We start from the raw sequence: 23,001 nt of genomic DNA, 5'->3' as shown, positions 1-23,001 counted from the left end.
TTCTCTTTTATTCTATACACGTGTTAAATATAACTCAGTTCCCTATTAAAAATTCTGAAAGAAGTATTTTAAGCTTATGTTGGGAGAATCTGCCGGATTTGTACAAAAAAAAAGGTTACGGGTCATATCTAAAGATCTGTGTAAGCTGTGCTCGCTCCTTTATACCTTATCCTAAGGATAGGAGAGGTGCGGATTATCTAAGGATTGATGTGTTCAGAGCGGAGAGGAAACGTTTACAGTAGATTCTTACAAAGCAGAAAATGAGATAAATGTACTTAAAGTATGCAATTTCCAATCTCGGTCTTAAATCTTCGGCTCCCAGAAGCTTTTCCTTATTTGTCTGGAAGACTTGTAATTGTTGTTAATATTCTTTTTTCCCTTTAAAGCTTTGATCTAGATTTAATTTGTCTACAGCAGTGGTCTCAAACTGAGGCCCTCCGGATGTTGCAAAACTTCAACTGTTGTGACATGGGGGTGCAAGGAATACCTTATCCCTTTGTGACGCCAGGGCACCGTTAGCCTATACATGGTCCAAGGTAGAGACAGCTTCTCCTGGGCCAGACACAGGGAGTAAAGAAATACACCAATGTTGGGTTACGGATGACTGTCTTTTACTGCAGATGGTATTACATGCAGTATGGTACAGAGTGGAGAGGATGCAGTGTAACCATTATGGAGCCCTGTTACCTTGCTGGGACTTATGGTGCTTTTCACCCATTTGATTAATACTGACTTGATATGAGACAGAAGACTCTCTACTTCGGCTAGGGTTCTGACAAGGTCCAATTGATTTCTCTGTCAGGGCTTGACTTTCTACTGTACGAAATGGCTGGATAGGATTGAGAAGAGATTTTTTTCCTGGACTTCCCTCAGAGCTTCTCCACACACCACTTCACCTCTTTACCACACTTGAGCTCAGCACTAGTCTCACTCAGGAACTGGGGCAACTCCTCCCCCACTACTCTATATGCTACCGAATATAGGAGTTCCCATTGGGCAGGCAGGGTCACATGGCTTACACTGCGCCTCTGCTCTTAAAGGTACAACACACATAAATAACATATTTTACAGTGCACATTAGAAACATAATAAACATATGGTAAAGTGCTTGAACCATAGAAATACGGCAGACAGTCACTGAATGGGCCCAACACCTGTGCTGCAGGTCTGCCCGAGGAGATCCACAGCCCACAGGACAGCCTTTGGTGCTGGGACACCACACAACTCCCAGCATGTCCAGGCATGCTTGGATTTGAAATTTTGTAACATCTGAAGGGCCACAGTTTGAGACCACTGGTCTACAGGCAGAGTGATTTAACAATCTTGGAGCAGGTGCATCATTTTGGGCATAGATACTATAGAGGCAGACTGGGTGACTACTATGAGACCCTTGAGGAACAGAGGCCTAGTCCTGGTTGATCCTATTACTCTGTACTCTTCTGTTGCATTGTTTTGTACCATGCTATACCCCAGTAATTGGAAATATATCCAGCATTGGGCATACTAAATTTAAAGATCAAAGTAGCATTCCCAAGGAACACATGACTCTTAAATGTAAAATCCCCAAAATGTAAGTTAATAAAGATTTACATGGTTATTAAAGGGGTATTCCGAGATTTTTTATTTTATTTGACTATGCTACAGGGGCTGTCTGTCTGTCTGATTCAATGGGTGGAGTGACTGCTGGGGGGGAGATCATTTTGCAAGAATTTGAAACAGCTGGAGGCACTTTGGCCAAAAAACACCGGTCTATTACATTGAAGGCAACACATGTGTGTTTCAATGGGCGGGGTGGCTAATGTGTGGGAGGAAGAAAAATGACCTCACACTTACAAACAAGGAACTATGGGATTTGTAGTTTGAGAGAACTAACTCCAACAGGTAATAGACAGTTCACAAAAAGATAGCCACAACATTATAGTAATCTCACAATATAGCCATTTAACACCAAGACAAGCACAGATCCTTTATAAGCATGGCTATTAATGTCTGGCAGGTATGTACTAAAATCACTTTATGGCAAATAACCCCTTTAAAAGCTCTCCTATGTTTCTAGATGTCCGGGAGCATCACACAGAAGACAAGTCTTGGATCAGAGAAGAACCAGCAAACTACAGATAGAGATCGAAGGAGAGAATGGTCCCGGTGTGATTGATCATCCAGCAGCTGTATCTTCAGATGTGGACAAAGCAGGAACAGGATCTGCGCTTCTGGAAAGAACCGTGACACCAACTGTGCTGCCTTTGTGGTCTGATGACCAGGGATTTGATAACCCTGCCTTCGAGGAGAGCACCGTATCTGACAGTATGTGGATTAAACCATTTATGGGGTTAAAATTAGGGCAGGAGAAATATAAGGAGCAAGATTGCCTTCCATGACTTACAGTAGGTATTCAAGAACAATGTGATGCATTCTGCACCTGGACTTACCAACAAACCAGGCATCAGAGGTTTAGTAGCTAAAGCCTTTTTAGGCTCAAGTTTACCCGATTCTATGCCAAACAAATGGCATGGGACTCGGTAGACAGTCTTGAAGCTCTGGCACTATCCTGCGATGTAAGGCCCCTTACACACTGCCATTGCTCCCCGTCAAGAACGGCCATCAAAGCCTCTATTTTTTTTCCCTGACTTTAACAGCCGTTCTCATGACGGAGAGTAACGGGTCCCGGCAGCTCCCATTTACTATTATGGGGACCTCTGGGTGCCGTTATGAATGGTGGGAAAAAAGATGGCAGATGCAGTAATTTTTCTCCTGCTATTCTGCCCGGCTCTCCCGGTGGCTGACACTCCGCCGGGGCACTAACGGCAGTGTGAAAGAAGCCTAACATATCTTATTCATTTTGCCAGACTTCTCCAGCACCGATTTCAGACTATGGAAATTGTTATAGTAGAAGATAGCTACATAATGGTGTTTCCTAAGTGGCTACTCATTTCCAATCAAAGTAGTAGAGTATAGAACTATTCTACTTATATGTCTTCATAGGCAATACAGTGGAGAAAAGCTGACGCCACCATGTAGGTCGTATGGGCTCTGGATTTCAGGACAGTCTGTTGGTCACACTATCAGCACTACCGTCTAAAACAATACTGGGGAATTGTTTGCCTCATTATCTTTGGACATACAGACTAAGAAAACAAGATTGTCTCAGTTATAACAAGGGTTGATTTTAAGATATAGACATGATATCTGTTGGTCAAACTTTTTTTTGGCAAGTAGCTATAGCTTTCAATCACCCGTATATGTGAATGCTTGGCTCAGCCGAACATTCATGTGTTCTAAATAGAAAGAGGAGGTCTAAGCCACCACTAGAGACTTTGGGCAGCAGCTTATCTTTCCAGTTACAAAAGGATTGGGCAGTTGAAATCTAACATGCCTGATCCTTATTTTCCGTGGGGGAGAATCAGGAGTAGACAGTCAGCCCTGCTACCCCTGCACTATAGGTATGCCACTGGTTAGAATTCAGGGAGCATCTGGATAAAATTGTAAAGTACCGTACTAATATTGGATGGCATGTATGGTAACTTCCCTGAGAACAAAGAAATCGGGCATGTTGAAATTCAGCTGCACAATCCTCAACAAAAATATAATTTGTATGACCAGCTTTTTCCAAGGAGCCCTAGCCATATAGAGAAAATACAAAAATAGTAATGGTAACCCTTACCCATTCCTATAACCTTAGTACATGTAGACCTATTCAGTAGAGCCCTTTGTATTGTTTAAGCTTTAATAATTTCTTGTGTAGAAGAGGAAATCTCCTCAATTGTTGTTACTCTGTAATTGCATTTTCCATGTCTTCAATCAGTAAAACCTTGTAGAAGTCAAGGTCAAGTCCTCTTTGTCCTTTCCCTTCCTGTTTTAGATTGTGAAGTTATATATTTGTTAATTCATGATGGGAGAAAATCTGACACAAAGACAATTACAGTGCATTTGGAAAGTTCCGAGACCCTTTGACCTTTTTTTACATTTTATGTTGCCGCCGTGTATGGAAATAAAAAAATAAAAAAGAAAGAAAGAAAGAAAAGTTCCATAATCGGTCTGCCCTTAATACCCCATAATGACAATGTGAAAATGATATGTAAGATTTTATTTTGCAAATTGTTAACCCCTTACCGACCCATGACGTACTGGTACATCAGCAGCTGACATCTGCCGGTAATGACTGACAGAAGAGCTGACTCATATGCCCATCATAGCATCACGGCATTTAAACATTTAATGCCGGTAATCCCTGGGGTCTAGCTGACCCATCGGCAGCTCCGCAATGTAATCGCATTCTGTCAATGAGTTGCTGGGAAAAAATGGGGACTTACGCAACCTTCCCAGCGCTTGGGGGATTAACGATTGCTTATCCCTGTCAAGCCCCCTCCCATAGGCTTGCATTGAGGGGGCTGGGGGTGATGTCACAATACTCCGGCCCTGAGATCGTGAGTCATCAGACACAGAGCGATTTTTGCTCCGTGAGGCTGATGATGGGGGGTGCTACATGAGAGATTGCGGGGGTCCCCGGCGGCTGGACCCCCTCGATCAGACATCTTATTTCCTATCCTTTGGATAGGGGATAAGATGTCTAAGGTCCGGAGTACCCTTTTAAGGCTGCCTTAGCCCTTGGTAATTGAGCGCTAAAAACATAGATCAATGTGCCGCTTCCCCCCGACCCCCCCCCCCCCAAAAAAAAAACTGTAAAAGAAAGAGATAAGTAAATAAAAAATGTTTTTCAAAATATAAAAAATCCCCCTAATAAAAATTCTAATTACCACCGTTTTACCATTTTTTTCATAAAACACTGTAAAAAATGTATATATATATATTTGGTATCGCCGCATGCATAATTGTTGTAACAATTCAATTATGACATTCATGATCCTGCACAGTGAATGGCGTAAACGCAAAAAAGTTGCTGATTTTCGGTCTCATCACGTCCCAGAAAAACATAATAAAAAGTGATCAAAAAGTCATATATACGCAAAATAAAAAGGTTACTGGGGTCAGATTATGGCATTGAACAAACTTTTTTTCTGTTTCAAGTTTTCTGTTTGTTTTTGTTTTTTTACCTTAAACGAAACAGAAATGATCCAAGTTTGGTATCTTTGGAATTGTACTGACCCATGAAATAAACATAGCATGTCAGATTTACTGTACTTGGAACTCGGAAAAAATTTGTGCCCTATAAAATAGGACAATTCCATATTTTTTTTCAATCTTGCATTACATATATTTATTTTCTGGCTCCATAATACATTATATCATTAAAAAAAAAAGTGCGCCAATTGAAAGTCCAACAAAAAATATGCCCGAATACAACTTTGTCAGGAGAAAATTAAAATAAGTTATGAGTCTTAAAATGTGAGGAGGAAAAAAACCTGAGCAAAAAAGAAAAAAAAAAAATTGCTGGGTCATGAAGGGGTTGAAGACCCTTTGCCATTAAACTGGAAATTTAGCTCTGGGAGTCTCCCATTTCTCTTGAGCCTCTTTAAGAACTTTATACTTCTTGATTTGAGTAAATTCAGTTGATGGGACATAATATGGAAAGACACAGCCCTGTCTATGTAAGGTTTCACAGATGAAAATGCATATCAGAGCAAAAATCTGGCCATGAGGAGAAAAGGACTGCCTGTAGAGCTCAGAGGCAGGATTATGTGGTGAACAGATCTGGAAAAGAGTACAAAAAATTATATTGCACTGAAAAAGCACAGTGGCCTCCATAATTCTTAAATGGAAGATATTTGAAACAACCACAACTCTTCTTAGAGTGGGATGCCCCACCAAACTAATTTGGTCACTCAGGCTGAGCTCCAGAGATATTGTGTGTAGAAGGGAGAAACTTCCAAAAGGTCACCCATCACTGCAGCCTCCACAATCTGGAATTAATGGCCAGAAAGAAGCTTCTCAGTAAAAGACACATAAAAACCCACCTGGGATTTGCAATAAAGCACCTAAAAGACTCTGTGAAAAAGATGATAAGCTGCTCTGAAAACAAAGACTGAAGTTTTTGGCTTCAATTTTAAGTACACATAGAAACATGGAATGTGTCGCAGATAAGAACCATTCGGTTTATCTAGTCTGCCCAATATTCTGAATACTATGAATAGTCTATGGCCCTATCTTATATGAAGGATAGCTTTATACCTATCTCTATCTTATATGAAGGATAGCCTTATATCTATCTCTATCTTATATGAAGGATAACCCTATACCTATCTGTATCTTATATGAAGGATAGCCCTATACCTATCTGTATGTGTCACGATGCCGGCTGGCAGGTAGTGGACCCTCTGTGCCAGAGAGGGATTGGCGTGGACCGTGCTAGTGGACCGGTTCTAAGCCACTACTGGTTTTCACCAGAGCCCGCCGCAAAGCGGGATGGTCTTGCTGCGGCGGTAGTGACCAGGTCGTATCCACTAGCAACGGCTCACCTCTCTGGCTGCTGAAGATAGGCGCGGTACAAGGGAGTAGGCAGAAGCAAGGTCGGACGTAGCAGAAGGTCGGGGCAGGCAGCAAGGATCGTAGTCAGGGGCAACGGCAGAAGGTCTGGAAACACAGGCAAGGAACACACAAGGAACGCTTTCACTGGCACTAAGGCAACAAGATCCGGCAAGGGAGTGCAAGGGAAGTGAGGTAATATAGGGAAGTGCACAGGTGAAAACCCTAATTGGAACCACTGCGCCAATCAGCGGCGCAGTGGCCCTTTAAATCGCAGAGACCCGGCGCGCGCGCGCCCTAGGGAGCGGGGCCGCGCGCGCCGGGACAGAACAGACGGGGAGCGAGTCAGGTAGGGGAGCCGGGGTGCGCATCGCGAGCGGGCGCTACCCGCATCGCGAATCGCATCCCGGCTGGCAGCAGGATCGCAGCGCCCCGGGTCAGAGGACGTGACCGGAGCGCTGCAGCGGAGGGAGTGAAGCGAGCGCTCCGGGGAGGAGCGGGGACCCGGAGCGCTCGGCGTAACAGTACCCCCCCCCTTGGGTCTCCCCCTCTTCTTGGAGCCTGAGAACCTGAGGAGCAGACTTTTGTCAAGGATGTTGTCCTCAGGTTCCCAGGATCTCTCTTCAGGACCACAACCCTCCCAGTCTACTAAAAAAAAATTTTTCCCTCTGACCTTTTTGGCAGCCAAAATTTCCTTGACCGAGAAGACGTCCGAGGAGCCGGAAACAGGAGTGGGAGGAACAGATTTGGGAGAAAAACGGTTGAGGATGAGTGGTTTGAGAAGAGAGACGTGAAAGGCATTAGGGATACGAAGAGAAGGAGGAAGAAGAAGTTTATAAGAGACAGGATTAATTTGACACAAAATTTTGAAAGGACCAAGATAGCGTGGTCCCAACTTGTAGCTAGGGACACGGAAGCGGACATATTTAGCGGAGAGCCATACCTTGTCTCCAGGGGAAAAAACGGGGGGAGCTCTTCTTTTCTTATCCGCGAACCTCTTCATGCGTGAAGAAGCCTGTAAGAGAGAATTTTGGGTCTCTCTCCATATAATGGAAAGGTCACGAGAAATTTCATCCACAGCGGGCAGACCAGAGGGCAAGGGGGTAGGGAGGGGGGGAAGAGGGTGACGGCCGTACACCACGAAAAATGGGGATTTGGAGGAAGATTCAGAGACCCTGAAGTTATACGAAAATTCGGCCCATGGAAGGAGATCTGCCCAGTCATCCTGGCGGGAGGAAACAAAATGTCGCAAATAATCACCCAGGATCTGGTTAATTCTTTCTACTTGTCCATTGGACTGGGGATGATATGCAGAGGAAAAATTTAATTTAATCTTGAGTTGTTTACAGAGAGCCCTCCAGAATTTAGACACGAATTGGACCCCTCTATCCGAGACAATCTGCGTAGGCAACCCGTGAAGACGAAAAATGTGTACAAAAAATTGTTTAGCCAACTGAGGCGCAGAAGGAAGACCAGGAAGAGGGATGAAATGTGCCATTTTGGAGAATCGATCAACGACCACCCAAATAACGGTGTTGCCACGGGAAGGGGGTAAATCAGTAATAAAATCCATACCAATCAGAGACCAAGGCTGTTCGGGGACAGGCAGAGGATGAAGAAAACCAGCGGGCTTCTGGCGAGGAGTCTTATCCCGGGCACAGATAGTGCAGGCTCGCACAAAGTCCCCAACATCCGTCTCCAGAGTCGGCCACCAATAGAAGCGGGAGATGAGTTGCACAGATTTCTTGATGCCCGCATGACCTGCGAGATGGGAGGAGTGACCCCATTTGAGGATTCCGAGGCGTTGGCGTGGAGAAACAAAGGTCTTTCCTGGAGGAGTCTGCCTGATGGAGGCAGGAGAAGTGGAGATCAGGCAGTCAGGTGGAATGATGTGTTGCGGAGGGAGATCAACTTCTGAGGCATCCGAGGAACGAGAGAGAGCATCGGCCCTAATGTTCTTATCGGCAGGACGAAAGTGAATCTCAAAATTAAATCGGGCAAAGAACAGAGACCACCGGGCCTGGCGAGGATTCAGCCGTTGGGCCGACTGGAGGTAGGAGAGGTTCTTGTGGTCGGTGTAGATAATAACAGGAAATCTTGATCCCTCCAGCAGATGCCTCCATTCCTCAAGTGCTAATTTAATGGCTAGAAGCTCTCGATCCCCGATGGAGTAGTTCCTCTCCGCTGGAGAGAAGGTCCTAGAGAAAAAACCACAAGTGACAGCATGCCCGGAAGGATTTTTTTGTAGAAGAACAGCTCCAGCTCCTACTGAGGAGGCATCAACCTCCAATAGGAAGGGTTTGGAAGGGTCAGGTCTGGAGAGCACGGGAGCCGAAGAAAAGGCAGACTTGAGTCGTTTAAAGGAGTCTTCTGCTTGAGGAGGCCAGGACTTGGGATCAGCATTTTTCTTGGTTAAAGCCACGATAGGAGCCACAATGGTAGAAAAATGTGGAATAAATTGCCTGTAATAATTGGCGAACCCCAAAAAGCGTTGGATAGCACGGAGTCCGGAGGGGCGTGGCCAATTTAAGACGGCAGAGAGTTTGTCTGGATCCATCTGTAGTCCCTGGCCAGAGACCAAATATCCTAGAAAAGGAAGAGATTGGCATTCAAACAGACATTTCTCAATTTTGGCATAGAGTTGGTTGTCACGAAGTCTCTGAAGAACCATACGGACATGCTGGCGGTGTTCTTCTAGATTGGCAGAAAAAATTAGGATATCGTCCAGATATACCACAACACAGGAGTATAACAGATCACGAAAAATTTCATTGACAAAGTCTTGGAAGACGGCAGGGGCATTGCACAGTCCAAAGGGCATGACCAGATACTCAAAGTGTCCATCTCTGGTGTTAAATGCCGTTTTCCACTCGTCCCCCTCTCTGATGCGGATGAGGTTATAGGCGCCTCTTAAGTCCAATTTAGTGAAGATGTGGGCACCTTGGAGGCGATCAAAGAGTTCAGAGATGAGGGGTAAGGGGTAGCGGTTCTTAACCGTGATTTTATTAAGACCGCGGTAGTCAATGCAAGGACGTAGGGAGCCATCTTTTTTGGACACAAAGAAAAATCCGGCTCCGGCAGGAGAGGAGGATTTACGGATAAAGCCCTTTTTTAGATTCTCCTGGACGTATTCGGACATGGCAAGAGTCTCTGGGGCAGAGAGAGGATAAATTCTGCCCCGGGGTGGAGTAGTACCCGGGAGGAGGTCGATAGGGCAATCATAAGGCCTGTGAGGAGGTAGAGTCTCAGCTTGTTTTTTGCAGAAAACATCCGCGAAGTCCATATAGGCCTTAGGGAGACCGGTTACTGGAGGAACCACAGAGTTACGGCAAGGGTTACTGGGAACCGGTTTTAGACAGTTCTTGGAACAAGAGGACCCCCAACTCTTGATCTCCCCAGTGGACCAATCCAGGGTTGGGGAATGAAGTTGAAGCCAGGGAAGTCCAAGGAGAATCTCCGAGGTGCAATTGGGGAGGACCAAAAGTTCAATCCTCTCATGATGAGATCCGATGCTCATAAGAAGGGGCTCCGTGCGGAAACGTATGGTACAGTCCAATCTTTCATTATTTACACAATTGATGTAGAGGGGTCTGGCGAGACTGGTCACTGGGATGTTGAACCTGTTGACGAGAGAGGCCAAAATAAAATTTCCTGCAGATCCAGAGTCCAAGAAGGCCACTGTAGAGAAGGAGAAGGCAGAGGCAGACATCCGCACAGGCACAGTAAGACGTGGAGAAGCAGAGTAGACATCAAGGACTGTCTCACCTTTGTGCGGAGTCAGCGTACGTCTTTCCAGGCGGGGAGGACGGATAGGACAATCCCTCAGGAAGTGTTCGGTACTAGCACAGTACAGGCAGAGGTTCTCCATACGGCGTCGTGACCTCTCTTGAGGTGTCAGGCGAGACCGGTCGACCTGCATAGCCTCCACGGCGGGAGGCACAGGAACAGATTGCAGGGGACCAGAGGAGAGAGGAGCCGAGGAGACGAAACGCCTCGTGCGAACAGAGTCCATATCTTGGCGGAGTTCCTGACGCCTTTCAGAAAAACGCATGTCAATGCGAGTGGCTAGGTGAATAAGTTCATGTAGATTAGCAGGAATTTCTCGTGCGGCCAGAACATCTTTAATGTTGCTGGATAGGCCTTTTTTGAAGGTCGCGCAGAGGGCCTCATTATTCCAGGACAATTCTGAAGCAAGTGTACGGAATTGTACGGCATACTCGCCAACGGAAGAATTACCCTGGACCAGGTTCAACAGGGCAGTCTCAGCAGAAGAGGCTCGGGCAGGTTCCTCAAAGACACTTCGGATTTCCGAGAAGAAGGAGTGTACAGAGGCAGTGACGGGGTCATTGCGGTCCCAGAGCGGTGTGGCCCATGACAGGGCTTTTCCGGACAGAAGACTGACTACGAAAGCCACCTTAGACCTTTCAGTGGGAAACAGGTCCGACATCATCTCCAGATGCAGGGAACATTGGGAAAGAAAGCCACGGCAAAACTTAGAGTCCCCATCAAATTTATCCGGCAAGGATAAGCGTATCCCAGGAGCGGCCACTCGCTGCGGAGGAGGTGCAGGAGCTGGCGGAGGAGATGACTGCTGAAGCTGTGGTAGCAACTGTTGTAGCATAACGGTCAGTTGAGACAGCTGTTGGCCTTGTTGCGCTATCTGTTGTGACTGCTGGGCGACCACCGTGGTGAGGTCAGCGACAACTGGCAGAGGAACTTCAGCGGGATCCATGGCCGGATCTACTGTCACGATGCCGGCTGGCAGGTAGTGGACCCTCTGTGCCAGAGAGGGATTGGCGTGGACCGTGCTAGTGGACCGGTTCTAAGCCACTACTGGTTTTCACCAGAGCCCGCCGCAAAGCGGGATGGTCTTGCTGCGGCGGTAGTGACCAGGTCGTATCCACTAGCAACGGCTCACCTCTCTGGCTGCTGAAGATAGGCGCGGTACAAGGGAGTAGGCAGAAGCAAGGTCGGACGTAGCAGAAGGTCGGGGCAGGCAGCAAGGATCGTAGTCAGGGGCAACGGCAGAAGGTCTGGAAACACAGGCAAGGAACACACAAGGAACGCTTTCACTGGCACTAAGGCAACAAGATCCGGCAAGGGAGTGCAAGGGAAGTGAGGTAATATAGGGAAGTGCACAGGTGAAAACCCTAATTGGAACCACTGCGCCAATCAGCGGCGCAGTGGCCCTTTAAATCGCAGAGACCCGGCGCGCGCGCGCCCTAGGGAGCGGGGCCGCGCGCGCCGGGACAGAACAGACGGGGAGCGAGTCAGGTAGGGGAGCCGGGGTGCGCATCGCGAGCGGGCGCTACCCGCATCGCGAATCGCATCCCGGCTGGCAGCAGGATCGCAGCGCCCCGGGTCAGAGGACGTGACCGGAGCGCTGCAGCGGAGGGAGTGAAGCGAGCGCTCCGGGGAGGAGCGGGGACCCGGAGCGCTCGGCGTAACAGTATGTTATATGAAGGATAGCCTTATGTCTATCACTAACTTATATGAAGGATATCCTTATACCTATCTCTATCTTACACAAAGGATAGCCTTATGCCTATCCCTATCTTATATGAAGGATAGCCTTATAGCTATCTTTATCTTATATGAAGGATAGCCTTATACCTATCTCTATCTTATATGAAGGATAGCCTTATACCTATCTCTATCTTATATGAAGGATAGCCTTATACCTACAGTGGGGATCAAAAGTTTGGGCACCCCAGGTAAAAATTAGTATAAATGTGCATAAAGAAGCCAAGGAAAGATGGAAAAATCTCCAAAAGGCATCAAATTACAGATTAGACATTCTTATAATATGTCAACAAAAGTTAGATTTTATTTCCATCATTTACACTTTCAAAATAACAGAAAACAAAAAAATGGCATCTGCAAAAGTTTGGGCACCCTGCAGAGTTAATATCTTGTACTGCCCCCTTTGGCAAATATCACAGCTTGTAAACGCTTTTTGTAGCCAGCCAAGAGTCTTTCAATTCTTGTTTGAGGTATCTTTGCCCATTCTGCCTTACAAAAGTCTTCCAGTTCTTTGAGATTTCTGGGCTGTCTGTCACGCACTGCTCTTTTAAGGTCTATCCATAGATTTTCAATTATGTTGAGGTCAGGAGATTGTGAAGGCCATGGCAAAACCTTCAGTTTACGCCTCTTGATGTAATCCCCGGTGGATTTCGAGGTGTGTTTAGGATCATTATCCATTTGTAGAAGCCATCCTCTCTTTAACTTCAGCTTTTTCACAGATGGCTTCAGGTTAGCATCCAAAATTTGCTGAAATTTTATTGAATCCATTTTTCCTTCTACTCGTGAGATGTTCCCTGTGCCACTGGCTGCAATACAACCCCAAAGCATGATTAATCCACCCCCATGCTTAACAGTTGGACAGAGGTTCTTATCATTAAATTCTGTTGCCTTCTTCTCCAAACGTACCTTTACTCATTCCGGCCAAAAAGTTAAATTTTTACCTCATCGGTCCACAGGACTTGTTTCCAAAATGCATCAGGCTTGTCTATATGTTCATTTGCAAAGTTCAAATGCTGATTTTTGTGGTGAGGACGTAGAAGAGGTTTTCTTCTGATGACTCTTCCATGAAGACCATATTTGTACAAGCATCTCTATATAATGGAATAGTGTACCACAACTCCAGTGTCTGCCAGATCTTTCTTGAGGGATTGTGCAGTCAAACGTGGGTTTTGAATTGTTTTTCTCACAATCCTGAGAGCTGTTCTGTCTGATATTTTTCTTGGTTTTCCAGATCTTGCTTTAACTTCCACTGTTCCTGATGACTGCCATTTCTTAATTACATTCTGAACAGAGGATATTGACATCTGAAAACGTTTTGCTATCTTCTTATAGCCTTCTCCAGCTTTGTGAGCCTCAACTATTTTCAGTTTCAGATTTCTAGACAACTGCTTAGAAGAACCCATGGTGCTGATTGTTGGGGCAAGGTCAGATGAGTCTGGGCATTTCAAACCTTTGAGATTGACATCACCTGGTCTTCCCAGATGATGTTTGAGAACAATCCATGACACTGGCAGGTCTCAGCTTTGGAAAGGGGTGCAGTGCATGCTATAAATTCTGCAGGGTGCCCAAACTTTTGCAGACGCCATTTTTTTGGTTTTCTGTTATTTTGAAAGGGTAAATGATGGAAATAAAATCTAACTTTTGTTGACATATTATAATTTGATGCCTTTTGGAGATTTTTCCATCTTTCCTTGGCTTCTTTTGCACATTAATACAAATTTTTACCTGGGGTGCCCAAACTTTTGATCCCCACTGTATCTCTATCTTATATGAAGGATAGCCTTATATCTATCTCTATCTTATATGAAGGATAGCCTTATACCTATCTCTATCTTATATGAACGATAGCCTTATGCCTATCCCATGCATGATGATGCTCCTGCACTGTATTTGCAGTGACCACTTCTGCAGGAAGGCTATTCCATGCATCCACTACTCTCTCAGTAAAGTAATACTTCCTGATAATACTGCAGAAATCTTTCCCCTCTAATATAAAACTATGTCCTCTTGTGGTAATTTTTTCTTCTTTTATATATATACTCGCCTTCTTTTCAGTGTTGATTCCCTTTATGTATTTGAAAGTTTCTATCATATCATGTCTGGAGGAAATAGGAGCTCATCACCTGTCAAAACCATCCCTACAGTTCAGCATGGCAGTGGCACAGTCATGCTGTGGGGTGTGTACAGAGAATATTCTTAATTAAAATCTGATCTAGAGTGCTCTGGACCTCTGAAGGTTCACCTCCAACAAGAAATTGACCCTAAGCACACACCAAAACAACACAAGAGCGGCTTTGGGGCAACTCTGTGAATGTTCCTGAGTGGCGCCACGTGTCACGCCACGCCCCCCTCCATTCATGTCTATGGGAGGGGCGTGGCATTACATCATGTCTACAGTCCCAGAAACCCGGAGGTTTCCGAAACTAGAGACGCAGCCCCGCATAGAATGCGGGTGCTGCAGGGAGATCGTAGGGGGTCCCAGCAGCGGGCCCCTCGTGATCAGACATCTTATCCCCTATCCTTTAGTCTTTGAACCTGAAGAAGAAGTTGTTCAGACTCCGAAAGCGTTTGTTATGGACTAATAAACGTAGCTTTTTTACTCTACATGACTGACTAGTGCATTCATAGCACTTAAGGGGACTTATTGAGCAACTGGAGCCCTTTTTTTTTAACTTTTTCCTTGTCTACATACCACGGGTGGGCATATGTCTAGTCCAACCCGGTCATAGTCTCCGTACTGCATGTTCCTGGCTTTCTCCCCGGAGAGGGATTGATTAACGTATAATAGTGTTGTGGCTAACCCACAACCTATACAGGTGAGCACCCTGTTTATATACACCATATAGCTGTTTTTTAATGAAGGATGATATTCTATGAGGCGCTCCGTGTTCTCTTTTTTTGTCTTCCATATGTTGGATAGGGGATAAGATGTTTTTGCCCAGAATACCCCTTTAAGAAAATCTGTAGAGAAGAATGGCAGAAAATCCCCAAATCCCGGTGTAAAAACCTCATCACCAAGAAGACTGGAAGCCGTAATTGCTACCAAAGTAGCTTCATCTAAGTCCTGAGTAAAGGGTCTGAATACTTATGTCAGCGCAATATTTTAGTTTCCCCTTTTCTATAAATTTGTAAAAATTTCTAACATTTAGTTTTAATGGGGTATTAAAGGCAATGAGGGAAACTTGATAGCTTTTATTAATTTAAGCACAAAGCCGCAACATAACAAAATGTGAAAAAAATTTATTAAAAAAATCAGAATGCATTATAGGGCCAACAATCATGTGTTATTCAAATAGCAGAAAATAATTCTCGTTCAATCGGCTGATGAATCCCATGAAGAAATGAATATGAAAGTCAATTACAGGCATGAAGAAAGATAGATTCACTGGGGAGGAGAAGATGTTCCCAATTATCTCAATTATTTGCGGTTGTCGGAGACTTACAAGATTATTATAATGCAAGAAGGGAAAATAGGAACCTGTTCAATACCATCTGTTATTGATGATGTCATCACTGAAATGTGCTGATGATGTCATCACTGAAATGTGCTGATGATGTCATCACTGAAATGTGCTGATGATGTCATCACTGAAATGTGCTGATGATGTCATCACTGAAATGTGCTGATGATTTCATCACTGAAATGTGCTGATGATGTCATCACTGAAATGTGCTGATGATGTCATCACTGAAATGTGCTGATGATGTCATCACTGAAATGTGCTGCTGATGTCATCACTGAAATGTGCTGATGATGTCATCACTGAAATGTGCTGATGATGTTATCACAAAAAAACTCATGGGATATTAGTGGTGCTGACCACTAAAATACAAGATTGACCACTAAAACTTTCCTTTTAATAAATACAAACCGTAAAGGTATGTATCCTAAAGTTTTAATAACAATTGGCTTAACAATAAGCAAGGACACCTATTACTGACTTACAAGAATTTTGGTGTAGAGCCCTGTGCAAGACTGTTTTCTTAAAGGGGTACTACGCTGCTCAGCATTTGGAACAAACTGTTCCGAATGCTGGAGCCGGCGCTGGGAGCTCATGACGTCATAGGTCCGCCCCCTGAATGCAAGTCAATGGGAGGGGGCGTGACATCCATCACGCCCCCTCCCATAGACTTGCATTGAGGGGGCGGGGTGTGACATCATGAGGGGTGGGGCTATGACGTCATGAGATCCCGGCTCCAGCGTTCGGAACAGTTTGTTCCAAATGCTGAGCAGCGGAGTACCCCTTTAATTCTGCTACTGTTCTGTGACCTCCCGCTCAAGACTTATAACTTCCCGCTCCTGCAGGTTTTATATCGGGTCCTGCGGGATCCATGGGATCCCAATCCCATTGCAATTAGAAATATGTCGGGAAAATTAGAATAAAAACAGCAGGATTTTTTTATGTAAAATGTGCACTATTATAGTCTTTAAGAAAACATTTGAATGAGGTGCATGCATACCACGTTTTCACTCAACGGGTGCCGCATCCGGCTGGGGGAGGGGAAAACCATGGGCTCCCGTACCCCAGCCGGACCGATGCCCTAATCCATTGACTTTAAAGAGCCGACCGGAGTCACCGTTCACTCCGGTCGGCTCATTTTTGACCCATATCCGGTTTTCTGGCCGGACCTCAAAAAGTAGAATACTATGACAGACATAAAGCTGTTTTTGAAAGAAATTAGCTGTGTTTTTCTATTCCTGGATAACCCCTTTAAAGGGGTATTCCGGCCCTAATACATCGTATACATCATATAAGATGTCTGATCGCGGGGGTCCCGCCGCTGGCCGTCAAGCCCCCTCCCATAGACTTGCATTGAGGGGTCAGTGCGTGACGTCACACGGGGGCGGAGTCGTGACCCCCGCCATCAGATATCTTATCCCCTATCCTTTGGATAGGGGATAAGATGTATTAGGGCTGGAGTATTCCTTTAAATGCCTGTGGTTGTAAGGTAAATTATGCTTAGCAACTGATCTGTCTGACAAGGCAATGGCATTAGACTTACGGCAAAGAAGTGGGAAGGCACATCATTCCCAATATCTGTACTGCATTACTTATTTTATACATTTTTCATCTCTCCAAAATTTATAGAATTTTTCCATATGTGTAAAATTGCATGAACAATCCCACGTTTGCATTCTTCTGGACTGTAATGAAATAGTGTCATGTTATATTATGTATCCTGTATGCTGCATGCTCCGGATATATATTTAAATGCATGTCCCTGTATATTATTTAAAAAAAAAAATGTTGGCATCAGTGTGAGAATCTATTCTGTTTTCCACTACACATGATGTTTTCTGATGTACCTTCCAAGAAAATCATATATACCCTTAGGTTCTCTCACTGCATCTGCAATATCCCGTTCCCCTTGTCTCTATTCAATTTTATATATTGCTAATAAATTATACGGCGCTTATGTTTCTGGGGAACCATTAGTTGCCGGGCTTTCCTGGAATGAACTACATAAACCTGCTGTGTGATCAATAATAGGGCTGATTCAGTATATTCTCCTGGAAAAGGAATAATCACTACATAATTACATGGAGGGTTCATTTACTTTACATTATTCACTCTTTACATATAAGTCAAGTCCTCAACCTTTTAGAGATGATGAATCACAGTGATATATTACTGAACCATGGCTTCAACTTTATACATCTACAGATTACAGTACATACTCGAGTATAAACCGACCCGAATATAATCCGAGGCCTCTAATTTCACCCCAAAAACCTGGGAAAAAACTTATTGACTCAAGTATAAGCCTAGGGTGGAAAATATATCATCCCCCCTCCCCCTGTGATCCATCTCACCCCCATCACCATCCCGACCCCCTCTGTCATCATCCCGACCCCCTGCTATCATCTAGACCCCCATTATCCCCCCTGTCATCCACCAGACCCCCCCTCATCCCCCCTGTCATCATCTAGACCTTCGTCATCATACATACCCCCCTCTCTTGTTCTCTACTCACTTCCCCAGTTGTAGCTCTGTTGGTCCTTCCCTAGCAGCCATCCATCGTTGCCATCTAAGCTGCTGCGACCGTCCGAATTCCAAGGGGAGAGTTGAGCTGGTCCGGGCTGTCCATCTTGACTGGGAGGCCCTCTTCTCCGCTCCGGGCCTGCCCCATACTAGTGACGCAGCATTGATGACGCTGCGGAGGGACGTCCATGCGCAGGGACGCCCCTGACGTCACGGACGTCTGCTGAGCACAGATGTCCCTGTGCTGCTGCGTCAATGCAGCTTCACTAGTCTGGGGCTCTCCCGGAGCGGTCAAGAGGGCCTTCCAGTTAAGATGGATGGCCCAGACTGGCTCACCCTCCCCACTGGAATTCGGACAGTCCCTGTAGCGTAGTTGGGTGCGATGGACGGCCATGCCCCTCGCCACCCTCACCAGTATGCCTGCGATTTCTTTTTCTTCACTCAAGTATAAGCCGAGGTGGATGTTTTCAGCACGAAAAATCATGCTGAAAAACTCGGCTTATACTCGAGTATATATATGGTACATATACAATGCATTTGAAAAGTCTTCAGACCCTTTCACTTTTTTCACATTTTGTTATGTTAAAGGGGTACAAACAGTTCCGAACGCTGGAGTCGGCACCGGGAGCTTGTGACATCATAGCCCCGCTCCCTCATGATGTCACACCCGCCCCCTTAATGCAAGTCTATGGAGGGGGTGTTGTTCCAAACGCTGAGCAGCGGAGTACCCCTTTAAGGCCTTGTGCTAAAATTAAAAAAAATCTCAGGTGTTCCTCACCATTCTGCACTCAATACACCACAATGATAATGTTAAAAAGGAAAGAAAAAACAGGATATTGCATTGACATAAGTATTTAGACCCCTTACTCAGGTCTTAGTTGAAGCCCCTTTAGGGAATGAGGCCACAAGGTTTACACACTTGAATTTGGTGATCCTGCAGATCCTGTAAAGCTCTGTCAGGTTGGATGGGGACCATTGGTGAAAGCCATTTTCAGGTCTCTCCAGAGATGTTCCATTGGGTTCAAATTGGGGCCAATATCAGACCAAAAGATCTTGAGAGAGTCTAAGAGTGCAGTGGATGTTTTTTTTTTTTTTTTTTACAAGCAAACTCCAGGAAGCTTTCATGTGTCTATTACAGAAGATGCTTCCTTCTGCCCACTCTGCCATAAAGCCCAGATTGGTGAAGGCTGAAATGATGGTTGACCTACTAAAAATGTCTTTCTTCTGCACACAAGATCTTTGAAGCTCTGCCAGAGTGACCGTTGGCTTCTTGGGTTACCAAGGCCCATCTCTGACGATTTCTTAGTTTGTTAGGGCAATGGCTCTAGAAAGTTACAAATGTCTTCTGTAAGAATCATGGAGGACACTGTGTTCTTTGGAACTTTAAGTTCAGCAAAATTGTTTGTGCCATTCCCCAAATCTGTGCCTCCACACAATCCTGTCTCTGAGTTTTACAGGCAGTTCTTTCACCCTCCTTAGTTTTTGGTCCGCTATGCATTGGGTATGGGAAAAAGGTATGGGGGGGAGGGACATCACAGACTGGGGATGATTTCTATTTGAGGGCACTTTGAGGGGAAAAAAAGTTGGCGTGCATTACAGTTTGGGCACTCGGGCTCAAAAAGGTTCACCATCACTGCCCTAGAGCAAAGGGACTGAATATTTTTGTCCATGCAAAATGTATTTCACTTAAAAAGTTGTTTTTAAAATTTTATTTTTATTTTATTACTAGCATATGCATTGTAGAAGGGGGGAAACATACATAATTTAAATGGTTGATTCAAACATTTTGTGCATCTTGATACAGAAGCACATAGACTATAGAGCTTTCTCTTGACTTCTAGTACACAATGCAGTTGTGTTGCAGAATGTGGAGTAATATTGATCTCTGCAGTGTATTGATCAGGAAGGCGCTGAACCATAAGCATTGTATTGATATTGTTGTGTATTTGTTTGTTTTGACAGCTATGCAGCCCCCAGCTAGCTTGCCTGAAGGAGAAATTACTACCATTGAAATACACCGGTCAAACCCGTACATCGAACTGGGGATCAGCATCGTTGGTGGTAATGAGACCCCTTTAATAAACATTGTCATACAGGAAATATATCGAGATGGCATCATTGCCAGGGATGGGAGACTATTGGCTGGCGACCAAATACTTCAAGTAAGCGAATGTGAAAACAAGCCATACTGTGTAATTAGACGTTATTAATTGCTCCTTATACTGTTCTGGATGGAGACGGCTGATGTCTGGGCTCCAAGTAGTTCACAGTTCCTAATGCTTCTGCGTTGTCTAAAATCTCTTCTCAATATTAATGGTGGTGGGGGAAAAATGCAGAGTGGAAATACAATTTCCTGGAAGAGGTGATGCTTGGCTTCTTAGAAATCCATTTTTATTAAGGGTTTGTCCAAGATTAGAAAAAAGGTTCTACTCCTCTACATGGGCTTGGTCAGCTTGTACAAACCTATACATCCTAAATGCTGCATGGTATAGACACAAAACAGTAGGGATTCTTAAAGGGCATTGATTCTCTATCCTCAGGATAAACCTTTAATATGTGACCAGTGTGGTTCCGACACCAAGCACCGTGCCGATTAGCAGAGCTGCAGCATCAACATTCACAGTGAATAGAGCTGGAAGCAGATAGTGCGATACATTGTATAGTGACCATGCTGGGATTCTGCAGCTCAGCTTTCATTCTCTTCAGTGGGTGCTGAGCTGCAGTTATCCAGTATGGCCACTACACAGAGAATGGATTTATCTGTTTCCAGCTTCATTCATTGTCAATGTTGGTGCCGCAGCCTATTCTGAGGAGAGAACATCAATAAAATAGTCCTTAAAAAGCCCTCTAAGGGTCCATGCACACCAATTTTAAAACCACTTGCTTCCTTATTGCTGCCAGATCTGTTCGGTACCCCATTCACCCCATCAATGAGCTGCTAGTGAATCCGGTTTGCTTATTTTCCAACTGTACATGGCTTTTGACTCAGACTAAAAACTGAGGTCTGCTGCGGTTTTCAGTCCAGTTCAAAAGCCGAATACGGTAGGAAAATAAGCCAACCAGAGGCACTAGCTCACTCCGTTCATCTCATTGAAAGCAATAGGGTAAGGCACCGATACAGTATGGATATGGCAGCAGGTGGTTTTGAAATGAACTCCTGCTGAATGCACAAAACGGGGTGTGCATGCGCCCTAATAAAGAGTAATTGCTTCATTGCAAAGGTGGACATTGCCTGTAAAATATTGCATCTTTATTGATTTGTGCTTTTATTTTGTACAGGTGAATAATTTTGACATCAGCAATGTATCACATAACTATGCCAGAGTGGTCTTGTCCCAACCATGCACTGTACTCCATCTGACCGTGCTCCGAGAGAGGCGCTTTGGAAGCAGAACCCAGGCCCATATGGACAGCAACTTGCAGAGGGAGGAAAGCTTCCATGTCACTTTAAATAAAAGAGGGACCAATGAGCAGCTTGGAATCAAACTTGTCCGAAGAACTGATGAATCTGGAGTTTTTATACTGGATCTCCTAGAAGGAGGACTGGCTGCACAAGATGGAAGACTTCACAGCAATGACCGCGTCCTAGCAATCAATGGACTTGACCTAAAGCATGGCACCCCCGAACTAGCTGCTCAGATTATTCAGGTATTTTACAAAACTAACCAAAATAAGAAGAAAGAACATAACATATCCTTGTACAGGTAGAATAATATTATTTGGTTAAAGGGGTATTCCCTATTGGATATTTATGGCATATCACATGATGTGCCATAAATGTCTGAAAGATGAATGTTCCTGTAACTCAAGAGTGGGTTATAGCATAAGTGTCCAGATGGGGATACACTTTAAATTCCAAAATGGTTACACCTCCCTGATTACTAATAGGCAAACAAGGCCCTGGCCTATTGAGACAGTTAAATGGGGGAGCAGAAATGCCGCCGAGTGGGCGCCACATGCATACTATGCTGGAAAGTATGTAGAGGGGATGTGGTGCAGTGTGACCGGCACTTGACTACCACTGGTGGACGGAGGCCAAACATTGTGTATCCAGTTATGTGACTGAAAGGTGTGTGAGTGCCCGCTCCATGGCTGCCATCATGTCATGGCTTGTGTGAAAGGGGGCGGGTGTGTGTGTGTGTCTGCTTCCCCTCCATCCATCTGGCCACCCAGCTCTATAGGGACCCACGTTGGGCAGCACAAAAAACAAAAGAAAACACTGGCCCCAGTGCAAAGTCAATAAGAAAGCCCTCTACATACTATAGGCCATTTATGGTACTGGGATCCTAATATAGTGCAAAGGTTTTGGGCCCTTTAAGGCTGCAGGGCCCATGTGTAACTGCAACCTCTGCCGTCCCTTATAGTTACACCCCTAATGATGGAAATGATTGAAATGAATTCCTTTAAAAGATTAGCCTGAAGTAGGAATTGGCCTGCCCGTCTCCAATCCTAAACATTCTCATAGGCAGGGAATATGTCATCTGTCTGCACTTGTTCAGGGGTGGAAACATGAAACATATAAGAGTAAAATATGAGTTTTGATCACTACTGCAAATGCATCTTTCTCAGTTCACAAGTTTGTATATTTATCTACAGGTCTGAATGGCTAATATACTGCCAGAGGCACAAGCTTTTCAGTTTTACATTTTCTCAATCATTTATTCCATTCCTGGATCATTTACCTTCTATACTGCAGAAAAAGTATTTTACGCTCTTGCAAAACAAAATGATAGAAAGGACAAGGACCAAATGTCAGTCCTGATTTCATGAAATAGCTTAGGGTACCCCAATAACACACCTTCTTACAGTCACTTGATAAGCCCTTCTGGTTCCAGACACCCTGCAACCACAGGTCCCTGCTTTACAACAAGGGGTGTCAACCAGTTACGGCATTCTGGCTGACACTTGGGGTGGCCAGTGTTAATGCTGGGAACAATTTGGTTCGGTTTCCCCTAAGCTTCAGTAATGGGGGAACAGCAATCCCGAACCTTTGCTACTGCTCTCTGCTGACACCTCTGTCCGTGTTGGGAACTGCTCAAAGCAGCATTCCCCAAAAAAAACCTCTCCTGCCCTG

General features: G+C 44.9%; 1 protein-coding gene across 10 annotated transcripts in view; it reads left to right on the top strand.

Annotated features, from left to right (window-relative positions):
* The window catches only part of LNX2 (ligand of numb-protein X 2), a 182,857-nt gene that overhangs the window by 116,979 nt on the left and 42,877 nt on the right, over positions 1-23,001 (top strand). For 9 of the 10 annotated variants that reach the window (XM_056561809.1, XM_056561813.1, XM_056561811.1 and 6 more), the window contains 3 exons: positions 2,057-2,304; positions 19,890-20,089; positions 21,207-21,575. In XM_056561809.1, the coding sequence (XP_056417784.1) occupies positions 2,057-2,304; positions 19,890-20,089; positions 21,207-21,575 (817 nt within the window). Of the gene's footprint in view, positions 1-1,352; positions 1,571-2,056; positions 2,305-19,889; positions 20,090-21,206; positions 21,576-23,001 lie in introns of those variants that run through there. The other variant, XM_056561819.1, reaches the window with a different exon arrangement.

This window comes from Hyla sarda, chromosome 2 (assembly GCF_029499605.1).
Source record: "Hyla sarda isolate aHylSar1 chromosome 2, aHylSar1.hap1, whole genome shotgun sequence".
NCBI lineage: Eukaryota > Metazoa > Chordata > Amphibia > Anura > Hylidae > Hyla > Hyla sarda.
Note: the sequence above shows the minus strand (reverse complement) of the source record. Positions and strands in the feature narration are given on the sequence as shown.